General features: G+C 43.7%; 1 protein-coding gene across 4 annotated transcripts in view; it reads right to left on the bottom strand.

The window, feature by feature from the left end:
- Positions 1–23,902, bottom strand: part of Tut7 (terminal uridylyl transferase 7) — a 51,126-nt gene extending 27,224 nt beyond the window's left edge. For all 4 annotated transcript variants that reach the window (XM_048447640.3, XM_048447641.3, XM_048447639.3 and 1 more), the window contains exons 1-12: positions 23,638–23,902; positions 22,566–23,116; positions 17,715–17,896; positions 17,306–17,422; positions 16,717–16,894; positions 13,468–13,556; positions 10,006–10,057; positions 9,083–9,152; positions 7,953–8,079; positions 6,608–6,727; positions 3,992–4,144; positions 944–1,124 (exon numbers count right to left, since the gene is read on the bottom strand). In XM_048447640.3, coding sequence (XP_048303597.3) covers positions 944–1,124; positions 3,992–4,144; positions 6,608–6,727; positions 7,953–8,079; positions 9,083–9,152; positions 10,006–10,057; positions 13,468–13,556; positions 16,717–16,894; positions 17,306–17,422; positions 17,715–17,896; positions 22,566–23,085 — 1,789 coding nt within the window. In that variant the 5' untranslated portion in view covers positions 23,086–23,116; positions 23,638–23,902. The remainder of the gene's footprint in view (positions 1–943; positions 1,125–3,991; positions 4,145–6,607; positions 6,728–7,952; positions 8,080–9,082; positions 9,153–10,005; positions 10,058–13,467; positions 13,557–16,716; positions 16,895–17,305; positions 17,423–17,714; positions 17,897–22,565; positions 23,117–23,637) is intronic.
- Positions 23,903–24,398: the final 496 nt, after the last annotated feature.

Raw genomic sequence — 24,398 nt, forward strand, 5'->3', positions numbered from 1 at the left:
CGCTCTGCACCCTGCTCAGCCAGCCTTGCAGTGTGTCGAGCTTACCTCCACTCTTCCGCCCTGGGAGGCCCCATCACTGAAGTGGCTGGCCTGAGTTTCAGGGGCGAGAGGGAGGCACCAGGAGGAGACACCACTTCTCTCAATCTTTTCTCCTCCCCTAGAACTCCAGCAGGTTAGGCAATTGGCCAGAAGAGCTGAGCCACAGAAACTGCAGGGGAGGGTTTAAAATGTGAGATTCCCTAAGACTGCACATAGAATTTATGCAAAAAGAAAAAAAAAACTTATGTAACATAAAGCTTGAAAAAAAGAATCAAGCAAAACCAAGATTTCCGTGTAGGAGTTTTGCTGTCGCTCTTAGGTTAAAGGAGGAGAGCTAAGATTTCTAAAAGGTTCCAACCTCCTGACTCTGCAAAGCTGAGAGGAGTTCATCCATTCAGTGACGCCAACAGGAGGACATCACTGTCTGTGGCTGACTCTGCAATGTGACAGCCTTCACTAGAACGTGTTCATGAGGAAGCTACTGTTTTCTGCTTCAAAAATAACTCTCTGTTCCCTCCACTGGAGTCAACCAACATTAAGAACAGCGTTTTTCACGAGAAAAATATTTCACTCATCTTGGTAAACCAATCCTCAACAGGAATTCCTGAGAGGGTGGAAGTGAGGGCAGTGAGGAGAAGGAAACACCACAGGGACCCTGAGAGAGGGCTCAGTTCCTACACACCTTACAAAGCAGGGACTCGGGTACCTTTAACCAGTCACTTGGTAATTAAAACACTGTACCTTAGGGTAAGCCCTTAGTCCCTCAACCCAGTGCAGTGCATGCAGGGGCCTAGTGTTATTTTACCTTCAGACCAGGCCTACCTCTGGTGGCAACTGTAAAGAGAAAGGTGATAAAAATGGGCTGTTGGTTGGCACCATGTAAAAAGTAACCGAACATTATTACCTTCAACAGCGATGCGCTTTTTGGGCCAGTCCTTTGATTCCCGGGATATCAATTCTTTGACGCGAATACTGATCACTAAATCAGCCAGATTAAACTCTAAAGCATAGAACCGCAGCAATTCCACCCAGAGCTGCCCAACTGGCACTGAAGGTTGGTGTTTTATATTAAATGTCAATGGCACCTATGGATGACAAGGGGCACAGAGGTTAATTTAGATGCCAGCTCAGCCCGAGAAGTCAGAGATCACTCAAACTTAAGTTCTGAAGATTTGGAAAACCATGAGCTGCACAATCCATCTGGGTAATCTTTGTAAGGTCTATCTGGTCAGAGGCGAACAGCCCTGCACCCTGGGGTTCCAGTGTATTAACACTCAGCCATTGTCCCCGGAATGTCACTACAGGAGCAGACAGCACTAGGTGGAGAGGCCCCTGAGGAAGGCTGCTGGTGTGCTCAGGAAAGGCCTCCTCCTCCTGCTGCTGCTGCTGCTACTGGCAGAGACACCTGTGCAGGTGGGGTACTGCTGAGGCAGGAGGAGGAGGAAGGAACTCACTCTATCTGCCAAGTGGCACCGCATCTTAAGTCAGATAACATTAATATCAGAAACTGACACTAGTTTGCCAGTCACAGACTTCTGACAAATCAAACAACATACGTGACAAAATTTGAGTACATAGGCCCTAAGATGGAAAGGAGCAGGGGAAGTCCCACCATGACTGCCAGCTCACAGCTCTTAGCTACTCTGTAACTCACTTTCTCCACTCTAGGAGAACTGGCTGTGTGACAAGTTTAGTTTGAAACCCATACTCTGCCAGGTACTAGCTGTGATGACCTTGGTCAAGGTCTATAGCCTGTCTAAGACTTGAATTCCTCATCTGGAAAATGGGGATAGCAGTACCCACCTCATAGGGTTGTTGGGAGGACTGAGTGAGATAGTGTCTGTAAAGGGCTTAGCACAGTGCCTGGCAGACAGTGTTCAAAAAATGGTCGCTATCATTATCTGCAGAGAAGGGATGGTACACCTATAACACAGGACAGCGATGAGGATGAAATCAGCAGCTGGCAGATGTGGCTGCTCGCGCGCTCTCAGAGCTATCTTTGGAAGAAGGCAAACGTCACTGAAACACGTCAGCTGTAAGATGCTCTCTAGAGGTAACTCAGTTCAACGCCCAAGTGCTACAGGAAGGACCTGAGAGGCACTTCCAGGATTGGTTGGTGACACTGCTTAGCAGGAAGAATCAGGAGAGGCTTAGCATGCCACTGCTCTGAAGTTAAGAATGTTCTAGAGGTTGCTTAACCTCTCAAAATATCAGTTTTAAAATGAAGCATTAAATGGACACATAACAGTGGGTTCACATTTTTCTCTAATACACAACAAATAAAACATTTTCAATATTAGTATATAAATTTGTCTACAATCACATTTCTAATACCACACTTCAAAATAAGCAGTGTGATACTACATTAATTAATAAATCTCAAGCACATAGATTCTACCAATCATGAAAGTCACCTGGTAGGATTACAAGGCCATGCTGAGATTCCTGACTGGAACGGGCATGGTCTAAGAACCACACATTGTATCTGAGGACAAAGAAAGCCTGAGAGCCTTGTTGAATTGTACCTCTTTATCCACAGCCATTTGTTGTCTCATGAAGGACTTTTAATCTCTCACTTAAGCCTTCAAAGCTTCATAGCAAGGAGCTTAGAAGACGTTAAGTATCTACACCACTGGCTTTAACCTTTCTTTCCAAAGTAGAGACCATTCTTCTCCAAACAGGAGCAGCATGTGCTGCCGACTGCATCACATGCCTGGCACTGAGATAAACTCTCTAGGAGTCACTGACTGCTGGAGAGGACACCAAGATTCCTTGTGGGGAGGAAGCCGGGGCACAGGAGAGTTAAGGGACCTGCCTGAAGACACACGGCTGGGAAGGCAGAGCTGGACACAAGAGCCTAGGCTGCTGCCCACAAACAAGATGGAATGGTGCTGTCTGGGGAGCAGGTCAGGGGCATCTCTCCTATGCCCCTGTCCGTAGCTCACCACTGTTCCATCTGAGGCATGCATAGACCATGGACTAGAGGAGAAACATGACCTTTAGAACCACAAACCCCAGTCTTATAAGAATTTTATGGCCAGTACAGTCATCTTATATCAAAGGATTCTACTCAGGATCTTTAAAAGGTCTCTGCACATAGGAGAAACCATATAAATAAATGGATTAGTGATGTCAATTTTTCAACCTTTTTCATTACTTGTTTATTCAAGATGCTGAATAGACAAGGAAATGAAACAGTCATGAACTAATATATAAATATGTGAGCTCCTTAGGAAATAAATGGGCCAACCATATGACCCAGACCTACACTCAAAGTCAGCTTACTATAGAGAAGTCTGCACACCCATGTTTACCAATGCGGTACTCACATAGGTCATGCTATGGAGTCAGTCTACATACCCACAACAGATGAAAACAAAAGGTCTCTCTAAATGACATGAAATTTTATTTGTCCATAAAAAGGAAATTATGTTTTGGCACGAAAGTGTATGGAATTAGAGATTATCACACTAAAATAAGCCAGTCTCACAAATATGGGCATCTCATTTTGTCTCATGCAGAACGGAAGTGCGGAATAAGGTAGGACAGTAAAAAGGGTCTATTCGGGACACGGACAAGGAACAGTGAGTGGTAGGGGACAGGTGGACCAAGAAACGGTAGCAGAGGAATGAACAAGATCAAAACATATTACAATCATGCAGAGAAACGACATTTGTAGTGAGACCCACTCCTAGGTACAATTAACTTAACCTACATCTCAAAACCAGTCATGATAAAGCCATGTCTGACAGCTTTGAGAGGCTGAGGCTGGAAGACTGCCACCAACTCCAGACCACCCTGGGCTACAGGCTAAATTCAGGGTCAGCCTGGGAAACAGAGCAAGACCCTGTTTCCAAAACCCAAATCAACGTAAACCAAAGGGAGTGAGGACAAACAAGACAGGGGACAGACTGATGCATGAACACCACAGCCGACACGAGGGAGAACAGACCTGCCCCATCTTCCTGGGCGTCTCTTTGGGGGCCTCCTCTTTTGTAGTGCTGGCGCCCCCTGTGGTGTCATCGGTGTACTCCCAGACCACGGAGTCTTCCTCAATGTCTTTAAGGCTGAAATTCCCTAATTTATTTAATGAGAATTCTTCAATCTAGAAAAAAATAATTAGACATATCTTACTATATAGTATGAACACCTCTGAGACAGAGGGTATCAAAATATTCATAGGAGTAAAAACTTAACACACACAACAGTTCACTGAACGTAAAATTGGGGATGGCAAGATGGGTCAGTGGGTAAAGGCCTAACGATCTGAGGTCAATCCCAAGGTAGAACGGAGTAGGGAGTTCTTGAAAGTTGTTCTCTGACTTCTACACACAATAATGAACAAAATTACAAAAATAAAAAACACAAATCAGTTCACCAACTACCTCTAAGTTTGATAATTTAAGTATCTTTTCAGGATAAAGAGCAGGGTTTTGATTTGCAAAAGCCATGATGATTTTGCAAAGTAAGTTTTCAGTATCCTGAAAGAGTACATAGTTGCCTGGCATGTATGAGACCTGTCACAAAACTGGAAACAAACAAACAAAACCAAACCAAACCCTCAGAGAAAACAAAGTAGCCTATCAAGCATCTGAAGCTGTTGGTTCTAGAGTAGAACTGACACTAGCCTTAGCTCCCTCTAGTTATGTGCCCTGGAGAGTCTGAGGCGTCCTGAGAAGGGGAGAACCGTTATGAAGTACTGATGCTATCATTTATCTGCTCATGGCACAGTGTTTAAAAACTTTCAAAGGAGGCCAGGAATTGCTCCTATCAGTACTATAAAGATATGCAACTATCATCTAGACCCCCCTCATTACAGAACAGTCTTCCGGGGGTTGGTGGTGCGCCTGGACACACATGGAGCCCAAGCTTCTCAGCAGAAAGGAGTTCAAGAAGAATCTGGCCAACTTGGCAAGATTGTCTCAAAGCAAAACAGGGCTGGAGAGATGGCTTAGTGTCTGAGAGCACTGGTTCCTCTTCCAGGACACAGGTTTGATTCCTAGCACCCATGTGATAGTTCACAACCACTGGTAACTACAGCTCCAGAGAATCTGATGCCTCTGGCCTCTGTAGGCACCTATATGCATGCATGCCCGCATGCCTGTGCGCGGGCACACACACACACACACACACACACACACAGAGGTTAGGGAGATGCTAATAATAAAGCTCTGTGGCAGAGCATTTGTGATGGTAGCATGTTTGAGATCCTTAGTTTAATTCCCAGAACTACTATCCCATAAAACACTAGATATCACAAATTCTTATTAAGTCCAAAAGTATCTATGTAATGTATTTTTTACATTACTATTGAAAATTTCAGTGCATTGCAGAAGAAAAGGTTTGGGGTACTAAGCTCAGAGAGGCACTATGGAGCGCTGGACAGTTCTCTCCCTACACAATGTGGGGTTCATTGGTCACAGTGCCTGGGCTACTTTTCCTAACACTGAAAGAAGCAACGTGAGGAACAACGTGTTTATTCTAGCTCACAACAGATCACGGCAGGGAAGTGGAGGTAGGGTTCTCCTTCAATCCTTATCAACCTGATGAAGACAACCCGTATAAGCATGCCTAGAAGCTTGTCATCCAGGTGATTCTAGATTCTGTCAAGTTGACAACACAACCATCACATGTAATTCAACAAGTTAATGAATACACTAAGCTGTGGAATGGGTTCCCGAATGTACACCTACTGGCACTGGTTGTCAATCAATGGCTTAGCTGACAGCAGTCCTACTGAAGAGTTAGAGCTCTCCTGCCTGTCTTGCTTTCCTCTTTACCCAAGAAGTCAGTCTTTTTCTGGCCTTCCTAACACCTCTATTCCCAATGCCAAAGACTCCACCCCTTTTCTCTAAAGGCCTCCCCTTGACGCCCCTCTCATTTCTCAAAGACACCACAACCTGACAGACATGCACCAGAGCATGAGAAAGACCTCACCCTGGTGGGTATCCACGTTTATGACATGCATTGTTTGGTTTGCAGCACCCAGAATGGTTGGAGAGGGCAGTGCTCTATAACAATTCTCCCAGAAACATTTTGGAAGACAAGGAATGATACTGTGTCTTCATTAGATGCATGCATTTAGTGTTCTTGAAGTCAGTACTGTTATTTCTGGTCTTCATAATTTTTCTTCTTTTTTTGTAGGACCAGGAAAAAGCTCTACCATGGAGCCTATCCTATCCTTAACAATGTTTTTTAGAACACAAAATTTTGAGAACTTAAAATGTTTACTAATTTTTAAACTTGATATAGATTATAGTTTTAGTTTTCTTAGAAACTCTTACTATGAGGACTTCACTTCTGAGCATTCCAGTTTTGACTTTCTGTAGGTGTCTGACCCATTCTGAGTTAACTGGGGGGTATAAAGGCTTAATGTTTGCCTTTTCTCCATGGATATTTAGTTTTTCTTGGTATTTTTTTTAAAAGACATGTTGTAATCAAACACTAATATTTTGGTAATGAAAGTATGGTAGAATAATCAGATACTTCAGGTCTGGTTAAGTGTTTAGATTTTTTTCATAAGTAATTTAATAAGATCACTATTCGGCAAAACCAGAAAATGTCATACCCATGATCCTAGATAAACTGGCAAGAGAGGGTCTTTCCTTTGTTGAAGAAAGAAAACGGCCATCAGAGCAAACACATATGGCGGCAGGCCTCCTTCTTCAGGGCGGTCGATGCTACAAAGCTGCAACAAATCAAACCCAAATTAATGAAGCTAGTTTGGGGGTGGCTGGATACTAAACCCATAGCCAACTTGTACTAGCAAACTCTGTCCTGAGCTACACCCCAGCACCTGTAAGGTTTTCCAATTCATCAAGTTAAAAATAGGGAACCCTGTTTAACCCAGATTTAAGAAGTGAAACCTTCTAGCATGGCTATACTTGAATCAGTAAAAGCCTTGGCTTATGAGCCCTCTGTTTTTAACTGGGTATTTTATTCCTGGGCTGTCTTTTTGAGACATGGTCTTGTTATGTAGGAGCTCAGGCTCCTGTCTCAGCCTCCTTAGCACTGAGACTGCTGATGTGTGCTAACACCCAGCCAGCTGTCCATCTTATCACCATGATGTGATCTTCATTTGGGGCTGCTTATGTTGACACTGCAACTCAACAACTTATCTAGAACACTACAAAACTAAAGGACAATTACAGTACTTTTGTTTTTCTGGAGTCTCTGAATATGTTTCTGAAAATAGTATAAGAAGCTTTATGTCAAATGTTACTATGCCTCAGAATAGAGAAGTTAAAATAGAAAGAACTTCTTTGGTCATATTCTATAAGTTTGTCCCAAATCTAATTCTTTTCTTTTCTTTCTTTTCCTTTGGTTTTTCAAGATAGGGTTTCTCTGTGTAGCCCTGGCAGTCCTGGTCTGTAGAGACCAGACTGGTCGCGAACTCACAGAGATCCACCTGTGTGCCTTGAGTGCTGGGATTAAAGATGTGTGCCACCACTACTGCTTTGCTCCAAATCTGATTTTTAATAAGCATTATAATTCATTTTATCTTATGAGGAATAATGTCACACTGAAGTAGAAATGCCGAGCTTTTCTTCTGCATATGTTAAAGTTTCTAGTAAATATTCTGAGATCCACTCTCTTGATGCCTATAAATACATGTCTGACACATATCTGTAATCTCAGCACTTGGGAAGCAGAGACAGGAGGATAGCTGCAAGTTTGGGGACAGCCTGGATTATGTAGTGAGTTCCAGGCCAGCCAGGGCTGCCAAAACAAAACAAAAACAATCAAACCCCCCAAAAATCCAAATAAACAAAACCAAACAGCCTGGATTATGTAGTGAGTTCCAGGCCAGCCAGGGCAGCCAAAACAAAACAAAAACAATCAAACAAACCCAAAAAAATCCAAATAAACAAAACCAAAACAGATACTCACACACAAAATCCCCCCAATCCTACCTTTGCCCAGTATCTAAATGCAATCACCAGAGGAACCAGCCTTGGCTCTAGTTTTCCAAGAGCCGTTAGGTGCTTTGTGGTCAGACAAGCATTTTCATTTCCTGCACTCACTTTACAAAGAAGACCACTAGTGGAGGAAGGGGAAGGATGGGAAGGAAAAGAGAAAAAATTGTGTTAAATAGGGACATATCAACAAATTTACACCAACAAGAAAACCTAAAGAAGAGCATGAAATCATGAGCATCTTCATGCTAGATTTCAAAAAAAGGGTTTCAAAAAAGGGTTTTTTTTATTTTATGCATGTGACTGTCTTGTCTAAATGTAAGTATATTGTGTGCCATGCACATGCATGGTCCCCAAGAAGGTCAGAGAGGGCTCTGATTCCTGGAACTGGAGTCCCAGGTGGCTGTATGCTACCAAGTGGATGCTGGTCATCAAACCCAGCTCCTCTGCAGGAACAGCCAGTGCTCTTAGCCTCTGAGCATCTCTCCAACCCCAAAACTGGATTGGGAAAAAAAATGGCAGCTATTTTTGAGTATTAAAAATACCTTGGAAAGAGCACAAGAACAGAGAAGTATTATCCAAGGCCTGCTCTGGCCATCCTAGTGGTACAAGAGTGTCCTGAGAGTCAAAGGGATTTGCTGGTAAGTGGTGGTGTCCATGCTTTCCGGGGAAAAGGCCTCTGCATGTCAGACCACACTGGCCACTAGCTCAGGTGCACAAATGCTACTACTGAAGACAATGGCAAAGGTGCTACAAGGAAGCAACTATTCAATCAGGCCAGTTTAGCTGAAACCTGTTAAGATACTTCCAACACTTTATTTTCCTTTTCTTCTAAAAATAAAAGGACAGGGAAGATGCCAGCCAGAAGTACAAGTAACAGCCAAGTTAGGAACTTACAAGTTAAACCTGAGATTTAACCAAGTACTTGTGACTTTGGTGATCTGAGGAGCTGGCATAGTGGTCCATTCCTGTGATCCCAGCACAGAAGCAAGCACATAGCCATAAACTGGAGGCCATCCTCAGCTACAGAGTAATTCAAGACCATCCTGGGCTATATACAGTTAGACTGTATCTCAAAATAAACCCAAATAAAATAAATCATATAAAATAGCTTAAAGACATGAGACCTTTGCTTATCTCTGCACACCACCACCGGCACCCGGGCATGGAAGTCAGCATCAACATCAGTAAAGGAGTCTGAGGAAAGAGGAAAAACAACCAAGCGGGTTAATTAAAACTTTATTGAAATGCAGAACTGGGAGAGCTCAAGTGCAGTCGTGGGTCTGAGAGGCCACTCCCACAAACAACCCTCAGGTGACTTGGAAGAGAGAGCACTGTCCAAGAACCACACCACCACAGTTCAAGTCCTAATCTTTCAAAGCTAGAGTTTGACCAGAAAGACTGCAGCGTTGAAGCAGCATTTAAACGCTATGTGGACAACATAATTAGAAATATGCACAGAGACTAAAGACAAAGTGATGCGAAAGCTACTAAACCATAGTGTCAAATATGTACTGATTGAAACAAGATGAAATGTTTAAATGTCTCTTATACCAAAACTGAAAGAATAAGAATGCCTAACTCAAGGGAAGGTAACATCCCTGATGAGGCCTAACTACTGAGAAAAGGCATAAGTCCCAAGGGGGACATTGTATTAGACAAGACAGCTGATGAGCCCATTTGGGAACAATTGTCTTTGAGTCCATTAATCAGGATGGGGCCATACCTATTTACCACACAATGAAGCAAATCACTATGAGTTTACTCCCAACAGTAAATATCATAGATTTTTGCATTTTTCACTCAGTCTAGGGCTCACTAATCCTGAATGCTGTCAAACTAACCACTGTCTGACTGCTGGTCCTACAGAGTGCTAGCTGGACTCTAGCTAATAATTCAAGGGCATTTACTTTTATTTTTGCTTTGGATTTTACCCATGTAAATAATTTTTAAAAGTGAAATTCCTACTTGCAGTTTGGTAGTAAGATATATTCAAATTTATAGACAGAAGACAAAATCAGAAGCAAAATGTGGAAGAATTTGGCCTTACCACTGTTCTTTAAACATTCTTGAACAAGTAAGAGGACATCTGGCTGAGACATCTAGGAAATAAATGAATGAATACATGAAATAATCCCTGAGTACTTTTGGTTTTCTGGTATAATACAGTCTGAAGTTCCCCAAATTGCTTTCCAAATAAGAAATGCACATTGCTACAGGTGAAGAAAACAGTCATTAGCCTGTGTGTAAAGCCGACAAAGAGTCTGTGAGGAGCGTGGTTGTGGGTAAAGGACTTGCTAACTGTATAGAAACTCGTTCTGGAGGTACTGATCCCTGAGCTGTCTCAACGGTGGTTGGAAAGTGTTCTACTGCAACAATGTTCCTCTCACTCTGAAACAGTGTTGCAATACACAGCTACAGGGTCCAACATCAATATTCCTTTCTCTAATCTCCTTCAAGATTCTCCAATGGATCTTTAAATGTGTTTCTTACATTGTTGGTTTGAAGTGTTTTATTTACAGATTTATGTGTGTGTGTGTGTGTGTGTGTGTGTGTCCCTGAAGAGATCAGAAGAGGGTGTCAAATCCTCAGAACAGGAGGCATAAGGCAGTTGTAACCAGGAGGCAGGTGTAGGCAGTAGTACACACCTGATGTGAGGTCTGGGCAGCAAACACAGGTACTCTGGAAAGCAGTATGAACACTGAACAGCTGAGCTATCACTCTAGCCTTTTGTTTTTTCAGACCAGGTCTTGTTCTATAGTTCAGTCTGGCCTCAAACTCATAGGAATCCTACCACTGCCTCTCAAATGCTGGGATTACAGGTGTGAGCCACCTTCCCAATTCATAGGTTCTTAAAATTCTTGCGAATATCATATTGTTGTTAGGTCAAAGTCAGTTTTACTACACAGTCTTCAAGATCCTGTACAACCGGCCCAGGTCTCTACAGGCTAAGCAAAGTTCCGTGGAAATTAGCCCTCTTTGAGGAAGTGATGTCTGTTCCCAGTGCTTGTCCCTCAGTCTTACTTCTCTGCACAGCGGTCACTATAATGAATAACTGAAGAAACAGCTTACCTCCTGACTAGCTACAAGTGCCACCAGAGAGCCAGGCCTATCTTGTCCTTTACAAACTAGCACAGTGCCTACATACAACAGGGACTTCGTGAAAATTTGCTATATCAATGATACCAGATCAAAATAACTACTATGGATTTACTCTGATAAATCACTTAGTAGAATTTGAAACTTAAAAAAAAATATTAATATTGGTGCTGTAGATGGCTCAGCAGTTAAGAGTACATACTTCTCTTCCAGAGGACATGAGTTCAGTTCTTAGTACCCACATTACGCAGCTCACAACCACTTGTAACTCTGGTTCCTATGGGGAATCTAATGCCTCTGGCCTCTGAAGGCACACCTACACTCACGCGCCTATACCTACATGAAGACGACAGACAAACACAGACACACACACGCACTCTAAAATAAATTTTTAAAAAAGAAGTAAAATTTATGGGTTACCTAATCAGGTAGCAATGGAATCAAGCACAGCAAGGAATGAGAGGCTATAAGCAAGACCATCAAGGAATCCAACCTCAGAATCTGGTGGTTGTTTCAAAGACAGGGTCTTACTAAGTAACCCTGGCTGACCTGGAACTTCACTATGTAGACTGGGCTGGCCTCAAACTCACAGACTCACCTGCCTCTAGGACCAAAGACATGTGCCACCATGCCTTGTCTCAGAATCTGTATTTTTAACAAACAGCATAGACCAATTGTGAAACAGACAGTGGGAACCAGAGTGGGTAAGCGGATAATCTAAGTTTCTGGCTTTAAAGTTCTGACTTAGCCATGTCTTTGGGAATTACATTTTACCAAAACGAAGGCTTATGTAGCTAGTGTGTGTGTGTGGGGGGTCTCACTTTATGCTTGTCTCAAGCTTGCTTTGTCTGAGGCTAGACTTGAACTCCTGATCTTCTTGCCTCCAATTCTCTAGTACTAGGATTACAGGTGTATTCCATCATGGGGCTGTTTAAAGCCTATTTTTTGAATTACCTGTATGCATTGTTCCTATGTGTGGGGACATACATACATGTGGCCAGAGGACAGTTTGTGGCACCAGACATGGAGCTCAAGTCATCAGGCCTTTACCCACTGAGCCATCTCTCTGGTCCATCACTATTTTATTATTTATTATTGTTACTACTACTACTAATATATAAAAGGGGAACTGGGAGCTAATTAGGTTTCCAGACTATGTTTCCAAACATACACTATTTGAATATCTGCCTTCCTGTCATAGAAAGGTTGATTTTATGAGGGGATTTTATGAGGTTTAAACCTTCTGAATTCATAGACACATACACAACCTCACAAAGATCCATACACCTAAAAAGTAAGTAGAAAAGATCTGTAGAAAAATAAGCATGAAAATCTGTAAAGTAAAACAATAAAATTCTGAAGCTGCAGACAGACAGAAGACATAAAAATGGAAATTCTCAGGGAGAGCTGTCACGGTCACACTTTAAGTCTCAAAATATATTCACATCCAGGTCACATTTAAAAGAATTTGCACTTTTTGCCGTCAGACAGCCAAGAGTCTGGAGCATGCTCTCTGGAGAAGCCTATGCCAGTGTGGACCACAGCAGGCTGACACCAGCCAAAGCTAAAGTCCTAGAAAGGAGTGCGGTGACAAAGTGGCTTTGTGAGGCCTGATTTCCTTACAATCCATGCAAGCCCCAGGGACTCACTCATCAGCAATCAAATCCTGAGAATTCTCAGATCTAAAAGCCTTGCCCCTGATGTCCCTAAGAGCATCCACCACTCCATTAAGAAAGTGGCTTCTGCCAGGTGGTGGTGGCTCACGCCTTTAATCCCAGCACCGGGGAGGCAGAGGCAGGTGGGTCTCTGTGAGTTCAAGGCCAGCCTGGTCTACAAGAGCTAGTTCCACTACTGAGAAACCTTGTCTCGAAAAACAAATAAAACAAAGAAGAAAGTGGCTTCTGTGTACATTTTGAGAGGAACAGAAAAGATAAGGACACCAAGACCTGCGTGCTTCTGATAAGGAGCCAAATCACCAACTGGTTTGATATTCAAGATCAAGCAGGTCCGCCCAGGCAAATGAAAATACACACAAATGTGCCCAAGTTCTCAGCAATAAAACAAGTTTAAAATAAAGACAGGGGCTCAGGAATTAAGAGCACTTCTTTTTCTGGAGGACCAGAGTTCAGATCCCAGCACTCACGTCAGGTGGCTCACAGGCTCCAGGGGATCTGATGCTCTCTCTGGCTTCCATGGACACCTACACACATGGCATTCATGCACATGCATGCACACATGCACACACACACACACACACACACACACACACACACACACATACACACACACACACAGTAGGAAGGGCACGTGAGTGAGTTCATACCAGCATGTAAACATAAAACCTTTCTTAAAAGCTAAACAAATAAAAGAATTCCTGGTGACTGCAAAGTCCAGCACATCATTTTGTACTTACGATAGCTGGAAACTGAACATCAATGTTCACATCTGAGTCTCTGAAGCCGAGTCTGCTACAGGAAGATCCATACAGCCTAAGAGAACAGTCTAGAAAACAAGTAAGCATATGGGACTCACAGTTAAAATCTCACAAAAACTGTAACCAAACACTGCTGTTAAAAACCCAAAACCATCAAAGCTGTGCCCAGAAGCAAGACCATCTGAGCCCAGATACTCACAGAGGAGGATTTCAAAGCCATTTGCTCAGCCTTTTGACTTCAGCCACCCTGCCATGAGCTCTGAAGCATCTAATGATCACATTATGATCATGATCATGATCACATTTTGTGTAGGGATTTCCATAATGATTTTTAAAATCCTGATGTGGAATGTTGAAAGTCCCCTAGTTTTAGAACCTACATACAGTACATCATGATCTACTACAGCACTTCTTTCTAGTGTCAGAATGCACACATAGCTCTGACTTAGTACATGGAGTAGGTGTCACTAAAAAGTGAGGGTTCTTGCTGTTCAGTTTTGTCTTTGTAGTGATATTTTGTTTGTTTTAACAAATAAAGCTTGCCTGAAGATCAGAGCACAGAGCTGAGCCACTAGAGTCCAGGCAGTGGTGGCACACACCTTTAATCCTAGTACTTGGGAGTTCCACGCCTTTAGTTTCAGCACTAGGGAGATGGCTGGGTTGAGAGATGAATATAAGGAGGGAGGGGATAGGAGCTCACTGCAGTCTGAGGTTTGGTGGAGACAGATGCAGTCTGGAGATGCAGTCTGAGGACAGGATCAGCCCTTTGGTCTGAGCACTGGTAGAGGTGAAAGAATTCTCCAGTGGCTGGCGCTCTGCTGCTTCTCTGCTCTTCAGCATTAGCCCCATATCTAACTCTGGGTTTTTATTGTTAACACCAGTTAGAGTTTGTGCTACATGCCTTGATCCTGGGGCAATCATTTTGCTGCATCCTCCCAAAAGCTGGAATCCCAGACTTGTCTACTGTACCCAGCTAACAGTGCCATTCTTGTGAGGGAACAGGTCTTTGAGGCAAGGCCTCAAGTACTCCTGTTGGCACCTAACTACCTAGGTAGCTGAGAATAAGTGTGAACTTCTGATGCCCCTGCCTCCACCTCCTCTTAGGCGTTAGAACTGCCACCATATGAAGCTCTGAAGTGACTTTTCAGTAGGAATCACCACAGCATGAACAAAAGCCTTGAACAGAACACAACCACTTCTGAAAGTCATTTGCGAAATATTACAGAATAATTTAAACTGTGACAAGCTGGGTGTGGTGAGGCTCACACCCAAATCCCCACATTTGGAAGGTTGAGGAAAGAGATGGAGTTTACTCATCCCCTCATGAAGGCATCTCCTGGTCATTTGTAACTTTAGTAAATTTTATTTGTAGAATAGAATATACTTTGTTACAGAAAACTGGTGAAATCCAAGAAGTCACTTAAATCATTTAATTTTTTTTTTAAATGATAAATCTCCCCTTGCTTGGGAAAGTCTTTTAGACACAGTGGAAGCAAGCATTGAAATTAACACTATAAACGCGCACAGGCGACTCATGACTCACATCTGCACCCACACCTTGCTTAAAGAGCTGTGCTGCGGGGCAGGGTGGTGCACGCCTTTAGTCCCCACCTGGGAGGAAGTGGGCAGATCTCAGAGTCTGAGGCCAGCCTGGTCTACAGAGTGAGTTTCAATCCATACAGGGCTACACAGTGAGACCTTGTCTCGAGGGAAAAACAAAAGAGGAAGTGCTTTTAGTTTTGGTTGCTTGTTATGACCATCATGTGCAAAACTTTGGTATGAGTAGTTCAGAGTTGTGATGCAAGGTAATTAAGCCATGACTCCAACTCTCTTCCCTCCCTCAGCCTACAGCTCACTAAGTAGCCCCAGGTAGCCTGGACCTCATGATCCTCTTGCATCAGCCTCCCAAGTGCTGGGGCCTTGTGGGATTTTTGGACGGGGTTGTCTGCTATTCACTGGCAATTCTGCTGCACAGGAAAGACTCCGGAGCCGAGTAAGCTCCTCAGTCATTTGCCTACAGAGGCCCAGCCTGTATGTGGGGTGAGTCTGATGCTGTGCAGGACCAGACAATGACTGTCAGGCAGCAACTGCCCCAGCCTTAAATGTTACAGACAGATTGCCCCTAGAAAGTTAACCCCATAACTCGATGACTCTAAAATTAAAGAGGCAAAAGACAGACATAACTTGGAAATCATTGCAAGAGCAAACAAAACAATAGCCCATAATATGTACTGGCTTCAAAACCCAGTTTCTATACAATTCTTTCATGTACGTTTAAATATAATTCTATTTTGACACATATAACCTAAAAATTACTTCAGAATAACTCTTTTTGATTAACTGGGCTAGGGCTCAGTATAGAGGAATTTCCTAGTATGTACAAGGGTCTAGATTTAATCTCTAGCGCTATAAAAATAATCTAATAAATAAGGCTAGTTAAAAAATAAGAGCTGGGGATGTGGTTCAGCCAATATCAAAGCACAAGTCTAACATTTGCAAAAGGCTCTGGGTTTACTTTCAGTACTGCAAAACAAAGAAACAAAAAACCCCCTATGCTAATTTAGATCAAAAAGTAACCAAACATACACAGACCTCATAGTGTCACAATAATACAGGGTATTCAACTGTATTTAGCCACACAATAAAATGTATAATGGAAAGAGACATATAATGGCAGTGCATGTAAGTCTTCTGTTACCTTCGGAAAAATCAGAAACACATATACACACACTAGAGCTAGATGTGACAAAATGAACACTACCCTGTCCCCTTCCCCACTGCCCACACATACCAAAACACCACCAACACCAGAACACTAAATATAGGTGTTTCCTGATGTAGCAAAAAAGTCCTAGTAATGCCTTGTTTCTGGAGATGGAGTCGGCTATGTTGTCCAGGCTGGCCTCAAGCTTGGGACCACTGACCTGAGCCTTGGTAAGCTGGTATTACAGGCAGCAGCCCTGTGCCCAGGCCATAAGTTAATTCTCTCCCTGCCCCCCACTCCAAGACAGGGTTTCTATGCATAGCTTTGGAGCCTGCCCTGGAACTTGCTCTGTAGACCAGGCTGGCCTCAAACTCACAGAGATCCTTCTGCCTCTGCCTCTCAAGTGCTGGGATTAAAGGTGAGCGCCACCACTGCCCAGCCTAAGTTAATTCTTATTAGGTGAAGTAACATTAACTATGAGGTACTCTACGAAGCTAAACAGAAAAAACGAATCTAGAAAATACCTGGTAGTTTGTGCTGGAAGACACTTTCCATGACATGCTTAATTTCTAGCCTCTGATCCAGGTTTTCACTGTGCAAACCAAACTCCCGCACCACTCTGTCAATGGCGCTGCCAACTGCACTTATCTGGGAGGGTGCTGGTGGGGGCAGCGTGGTGAGCAACTCTTCCTCCTGCTTTTCCTGTAATGTCAATGGGAAGATTAAAATGTGGACATAAAAGGTCATATGTAGTCGTGACCTTTCACTTCTCACTGAGACAGTACCCTGCAGAATTTTTTGGACTCTTCTGTGCTTTCCTTATCTTAGACATGGTGGTCTTCAGACTACCACACACACACACACACACACACACACACACACACACACACATACACCATGTAGTTAATATGGATAGGAAGGAGCAGGCAGGAATAAGGAGACAAGAACATGGATGGAACAACAGACATCATGTGCCTCATTTACATAAGAACACCCAGGTCCTGTCAATGGCTTCCTACATCCTGACTCTGTACAGGGGAAATGCACAGGGCTACCCAGCAAACACACCTGATTAGTGCAGCAGTCTATGGGGTGTAAGGAAGCCAGACTCACCCTGAGGTTCTTCTTGTGTCTCTTCTCCTTGATATGCTTATGAGCAAAGGGGATGGAGTCGATCAGAGCATCACACAGCTTGCAGGTATACTTTGCTGTAGGGCAATTTCGTGGTCGCTACAGTTTGAAAAGATTGACAGAAAGATGTAGCTCCAAACATTTAGAGAAACAAAATTAGCCAGAAGAATGGTTTCCCCCATCACTTCAAAACTGAACATCACTCTTACCTAACTACAATGGCAGTAACTCTTGATTTTCTTAAGCCACACTAAGTATCCATCCCTTAACATACAGACTTACACAAGAATAAAGAAGTGGAAAGCCCAATCCACTGAGGCAAATGTTGCAAATACTAAGAGTGTAAAGTGAAACAGATACGACCTAGAAAATGTGTGCACAAAGATGTTACCCTTTTTAGCCTGTGGATGCAGTCTCTCTTTAGCCGTTCCTCGGCCTGATGTAAGCCCAGAAGCTCCTTTGTTGAAAGTACAGACTCGTCAATCACAGGACCTTCCAGCTCTCCATCCTGCTCACTCTCTTCATTTCTAGTCCTCCGTGGCTTCCGAGGTCTGGACCGCTGTTTCTTGTTTTCTTAAGTTAGGGGACAATAGTGGCAGTGTTGAATATCATCACGCAGAGGAAGAAGTACAACTTTCTTCCTTTGCACTCACTTGCTGACACACAGCCCTGGGGATTGAACCCAGGTCCTCACACATGCTGGCAAGTGCTAGATCCTGTGCTCTCCCCAGCCCATAGGAACTTACTCCAGTGATGGGTAAGTGATGCCCGAACACTGAACAATGGAGAAAGTACTCTCTACATTCACCCATCCACATAAATCACTGCAATGAAAAGAATTTGATTTTATCCCCTCCCGCATTACACTGCTGAGCACAATCATGCAACAATCAAAGTCTCCCACTGAAGGCAGATGTAACTAGTTCTAATGCACTTGATATATAATGTACGCATACAGTATTTTCAACCAAATTTTAAGTGCACCTGATATTCTCAAGACAAGTATTCATATTTGTTTTGATTGTTTTAAGTGAAGACTCCCAGTAGAGAAGAGTGGACACTACTGCATGCACTTGGAGAACTCAGAAATTGATCATTTTCTTATGTGATTGAATAAAATCATTTAGATACAAATTTAGCCTTCAATCATAATTGGGTTTCTTCATTAAGAAGAAAAAATTCAAGCCAAAGTTTTACTGAGAACACACAGTTCCCACTTTACTTCTGCTTTTGTTTTTAAAATACCACCGGCACACTGAGCACATTCCACAGGGGAAAAACAATTAGCAGTTAAAAAAAAAATCAAAGTTCAGCTGAAATAAATGTTATGAATTCTTTGTTAGTTCTATAATCCTTAGAACAAATAAACAAATTCAAGCTAACTACCTTTCAACCTGTGAAGCATACAATAATTGTGGAACTGAACTTTAAAAACTATGGATGAGGCCTTGGGACTCCTATCAGGTTCTGAAAGACAATGAATGCTAAGCATGACGTGGGGTTAAGATAATATTTATCCCCAAGCTAAAACTCTGAATGAGGGCTGGAGGAGAGAAGGCTCATTAGAATGGGCTCCTGCAGAGGACCTGGGGTCTGCTCCCAGCACCATGGAGCTTATGCAGGCATCCACAATGCACAAACCCAAATAAATAACAATACAAATCTAGTTTATAAATAATAAAATAAATCTATTTAAAAATTCTGATTAAATATATGGAATGGTTGTTATTGACTTTCCATAAATTATTAGTGCTTGGGAGAGATTTTGCATAACGCAACCTCTCTCCGGCTTTCAGAGGAACTCATTACCATTATAGCAATTGCAATGCACTGGCTAATTTCAGAAGGGAATTCTGGGTAGAAAAGGAAATGCAGGACTTCCAATCTTAAAGAATATCACTGTTGGGGCCAGAGACGGCTCAGCAGTTAAGAAGGCTCACAGTCATCCGTAACTCACGTTCCAGGGGACCCGGGGTGCTATATATGCTTGGTGTACAAACAGCCATCCAGGTGTGCATACACATCCACATCTTACAAAAAATAAAGAATGCCACTGCCAGATTGAGAACTTAGCTAGGTGGCAGAACACTTGCCCAACATGCACACGGGCACGAAGACCTCACGATGTGCCGCCTGGGAAGATAACCCATCAAACGGCAATAATCAGCTACAGCTGTGATCAGCTGTATACACTGGGACACCGAGTAAGGCAAGGGAGAGCTGAAGAAAGGGTTGGGTGACAGCAACAGCAAGCATCACTATCTCATTCCACGGCGGAGGGAAAGCGAGTGCTTTTGTGTGCCCTGCTTCCTCCGATGGCTACAGTAATCCCCTCATCAGTGCTGAGATTACCCCATCATGCAGTTGATGACAAGAGCCGACTCAGAACTAAGTGACTTGCTAAGGACACAGGGCCAAGGTAAAATAAAGATCTACTGCAACTTAAAATATAGCAGAAATGAGCTTTGTACCTCCCAGAATGCAAAATGAGGAGAAATCCTACAAGGCCCCTGTGGCACACAGCGTTCCACATCAGGGACAGACAGAACTGACAGGGCCATCTAGGCGTGCAGTACCAACTGTGAGGAAAGCTCCCCAGCCTGTCAACCCCAGCTGTCCCTCACATCTTATTTGCATACGCACATCAACCCAGTCACAGAGGACACTTGAATGGATATTTATTTGAATGGATGCCTCCGGCCAGCCTATTAATGGCTTTGCCCCACGTACTTTAGACATTTGAAGGCTGAGGGAGGGGACAATAATGTAGAATCAAAAAAAAAAAATCAGTACTTAAAAAGTTTTAAAAATCAACTTTAATATATTTTTTATCACATCTCATGGTTTGATTGATCCTTATTATTGCAGGCCATGATGGCGTACCCCTTTAATCCTGGAGCAAAGGAGGCAGAGGAAAGTGGATCTCTATGAGTTTGAGGTGGCCTTATCTACATAGAGAGTTCCAGACCCACCAAGGCTATAACAGAAGACCCTGCCTCAAAAAGAAAAAAAAAATAATTTTTAAGATATTTAAGTCCCTTTAATCGTCTTTCTTAGGATCATTTTCACCCACTGCAAATTTACACATCAAATTAAACTCCTCATGACTGCATGTGATCTTACACAAAATCTTTATGTCTCCTTTATGAAGATTTTCAAGGGAAATTTTCAATTTCTTCACGTGGGAACTTAAAACTCGTGTCTGGACTTCATACATACATACAAACATACATACTTAAACGAGCTTCTACAAATGCAGGGACAATGTGCTCCCCTTCGCACCTGCTGAGGCATCTCCCTAGTTACTCCTAAAACCGGGACGAGCATGTGTAAGAGGGTTTAGGTCTGCACTCAGCCCCTTTAATATTTCTAGTTGCAAAACACTGACCCATAGCTAAATCATCATCATTATCAGTAGTAGTGATTTTAGACAGGGTCTCACTAAGTAGCCCTGGCTGGCTCACTAGGTAGACCAGGCTGAACTCAAATTCACAGATCTGCTAGCCTCTGTCTCTTGCACTCTGAGAATAACAGTATGTGACACTCGGCTTGACTTAACTCTCCACCCTTGAAGGTGGGTCGCCCAGCCCAGGCAGCCGAGAATGAGACTCTAAAAGTCCCTTTCCCTGTCTTTTTTTTCATTTGTTTGCTTTATTTTTTCTTGAAACCTAGACTGGCCTGGGACTCCTGATCCTCCGGCCTCCACCCCCGAAATGTTACAATTAAATGAGTGGGGCCACCACACCTGACCGAACAAGGACTCAAAACCGTCCCCTCTCCAAAGTCTTGTCATGTAGTCCAGGCTGGCCTCAAATTCTTCCTCCTCCTGCCTTGTCCTCCCTACTTCTGAGATTGCAGGCATGTAATACACACATCTTAATTTTTTAATTTCTGTTAGACAAATGTAATTTAGTGTCCACACCTACATGAATGCTATAATATAGAAATACTTAAAGTATGCAAAAAATTATAAAAAAAGAAACAAACAAATCAAAATACCGATTTCCTTATCAGAATTCCAGGTCCAACAAGACTGAGGTCATGGCCAGAGTGACAGAAGTTATACCCAATTAGTTTCAGTTGGAGTCTCACTTTCTCACCCAGCACTGTATAAACAAGTCTGGACAGTTTAACCCTCCCACCTGCCGAACTGTGGCCCCACACCACTCCGGCAGTCCACACAACAGCCTTTCTAGTTTGCCCAGCTCAAAGATTTGTAGGCTACGGTTCTTTTGTGTGTGTTTGTGTGTTTTGTTTTGTTTTTGAGACAGGGCTCTTTAAACCCTAGCCCAGGAAGAAGCAGGAGGATCGCTGTGAGGCCAGTCTGGTCTACATAGAAAGTTCCAGGTCAGTCAACACTCACATTAAGACACTGTCTTTAAAAAAAGCAATTTTAGTCCACTTTCATACTATAAACAGTTTTCACATTTTTGCATCCAATTCACGACTTTTATTTCACATCAGTAAATACATCAATTAGATAAATAACTTTCTTGTTTTGAGGAATAATTGCTACACAATATCTACTTGCACCTTTTAGAAAAATGTACAACCATTTGCATAATTATTATAAAGCATGTGAAGATAGCCCTGACTACATGAAACTCTGTCTCAGAAAAAGAAACAGATTTTGATTTTTTGGAATGGGAGCAGCACTGTTTTTATCTGCATTCTGGGCCTATAAATACATTTTCAAATTTTGTCGTAATGCTTGTATTCCAGCTTCCCAGGCCCCACGTGAATTTGGTTAAACAGCAGCTCAGCTTCTCCTCTTCTCCCCAAAGCTTCTCTTTCCCCACCACTACCTCTCTTCCACCCTTTCTTTGGAATATATGCAGCCTATACTCTGTCTTCACATTAAATATTTTTAGTTTGAAATTGTCATGTACATTAAGAACACATTTTAAAATTAAAATTATGAACATGATAATACATATACATTACTCAGAAATTACAGTGTGACCTCCAAGGTCATATGACCCCCTCATCTATAAAGTGTTTACTAATAATGTTTCCTAATAAACTTTTTTTGTTTTGAGTTTTGGGGGACAGTAACCTACTCTGCGGCCCAGCCTGGCTTTGAGCTTGTGATGGTCCAACGTCTGAAATATGTTGAAGTCACACAAGTATAGCACTATAAATCCTAACATAATCACATTAAATAGCTCATTACTGAAAATAACAAAACTAATTTGGAGGAAAAAAAGAATACAGACACGTAACCTAGAGACGTGAAGCGTACCAGGGCTTCCTGCTTCCATCTCTGACATGGCTTCCAGGCCTGCGATGTCCTTCTGAAACAGCCTTCTGGCTGCTCTGCAGCCTCTGCCATCCGGCCACCTGTAGCACTCGTCACTTTCTTGAAAGGAGTCTTTCCTTGACCGGTTTATGGCGGGAATCCTAGGTCCCGGCTTGAGCTCTCTCCAGCTATCTGCATTACCAGCAAGTTCATCCGGCAGCCATCTCTTATTTTGATCTTTATGGTTGTCATTCATCCAAGCAGGCTGACTGTACATTGGGTTTTTAAATGCATAAGGATTGCTGGAAACCGCATACGGTCCTTTCCTGGGGGTGTTCCCATAGTTCCCGGGCGCTATCTTTTTTTTGGGAAGGCCTTTTTCCATTCTATTGCTGTGACCTTTAGCATAATCATCCATTATTAAATAATCTTGTTGGGGATGACCCCTTCTAAAATCATCATCATCAGTAATTCCACGGTCTTTAGTGCGCTTCACAAAGTAAGGTTTTAATGTATCTCCCATGGTCTTTTACTTCAACTTTCTTACTTTGTACCTGGAAGAGGGCATTGTGGCAGAAACAAAAAACTATAAAATGATATCATACCAAATACTCTAACACATCCCCATTAAAAAAATAAAACTGCTACACATTTCTAATAATTAGTGCATTCCTAAAGTTAGGGGACTTAGCCCTATAGTGTCCACAAAAACCAGTCTTTATTTAATGTTCCGGCCAAACCTGAAGACGCTTCTATAACCTCACAAACTAATGTAGCAACTTGATTAGCTTCTATGTAGCAAAAAACACCTCTCGTCAAAGTAAATATCCTAAGTCAACACTGTTACAAAACTCCCTCAAGTCTATTTAAAAAAAAAAAAAAAGTTGGCAATTACTTTCAAGTGTCAAAGTAGCCGAAACTATGGGAACAGATTTAGAACAAGCCTTCCCTCGGCTTTCCTTTTCACTTCAGACCCGGCGCGACGGCCGGGCGAAGGAAGGAGCAACACTCCCCAGCAAGGTACCACAGTCTCAGGGCCGGACTCCCGACCCAGGGGCAACGCCAGCTGACTTACCCGATTGCTTAGCCCAGCCCCAGACAAGTCCGGTTTCGACACCAACCACAATCGTCCGCGGAATGACACTCCTTTTCCTTCCCCATTCGGCTGCCCCACCCCTGTGTGCCTCAGTTTCCACAAGCGGAGTCCCCAGGCGATGGAGGCAGCGGCCCCGCACTACCGGCGACGAAGGCGCCGTGGGGACTGGGAAGCAGGAAGCGCCCGGCCATTGACAAGGTTCCGGGGGTCCCCTCGGGGCCAGGGCCGGAGCCCCGACACAAAGTGAAGACACGGACTCGAACCCGAGGGCTCCGGGCGCGCAGCCGGGCCGAGGCGGCCCGAAAAGGACGGCGCCAACGTACCTCGGGGCCGGGCAGACGGGCTTCTCGGGGCCCGGGGGAACCCACGGGCCCAGCCCGGAGGCGAGTCCGGGAGGGACGCGACGAGACGGCGCCCCGGAGCACTCACCGAGCGCCGCTGCGGTCCCCCGCCGCTTCCTGTCCGGCCCGGGCTCCTCTCCGTGTTTTCCTTCGGCCCCACTTCCGGCGCTCAGCGCCGTCTCATTGTGCGCGATTGGAAGCCGGCGGTGCCCCGCCCCGCGCTCCGCCGCGGGCCGGAAGCGCGCACCGGAAGCGCGCGCCGCCCAGGTTCCGCCCAGTGGCAGGCGCGCGCGGCGAGTGCGGCCCGAAGGGTCCGGGTGGCTCTCTTCTTGCGGTCTCTGCTGCCGAGCGCTCTCGGACTCCCCTGAGGTTCCTTTGTGGCTTCCGGGGAGACTGAGC

This window comes from Myodes glareolus, chromosome 14 (assembly GCF_982192425.1).
Source record: "Myodes glareolus chromosome 14, mMyoGla1.1, whole genome shotgun sequence".
NCBI lineage: Eukaryota > Metazoa > Chordata > Mammalia > Rodentia > Cricetidae > Myodes > Myodes glareolus.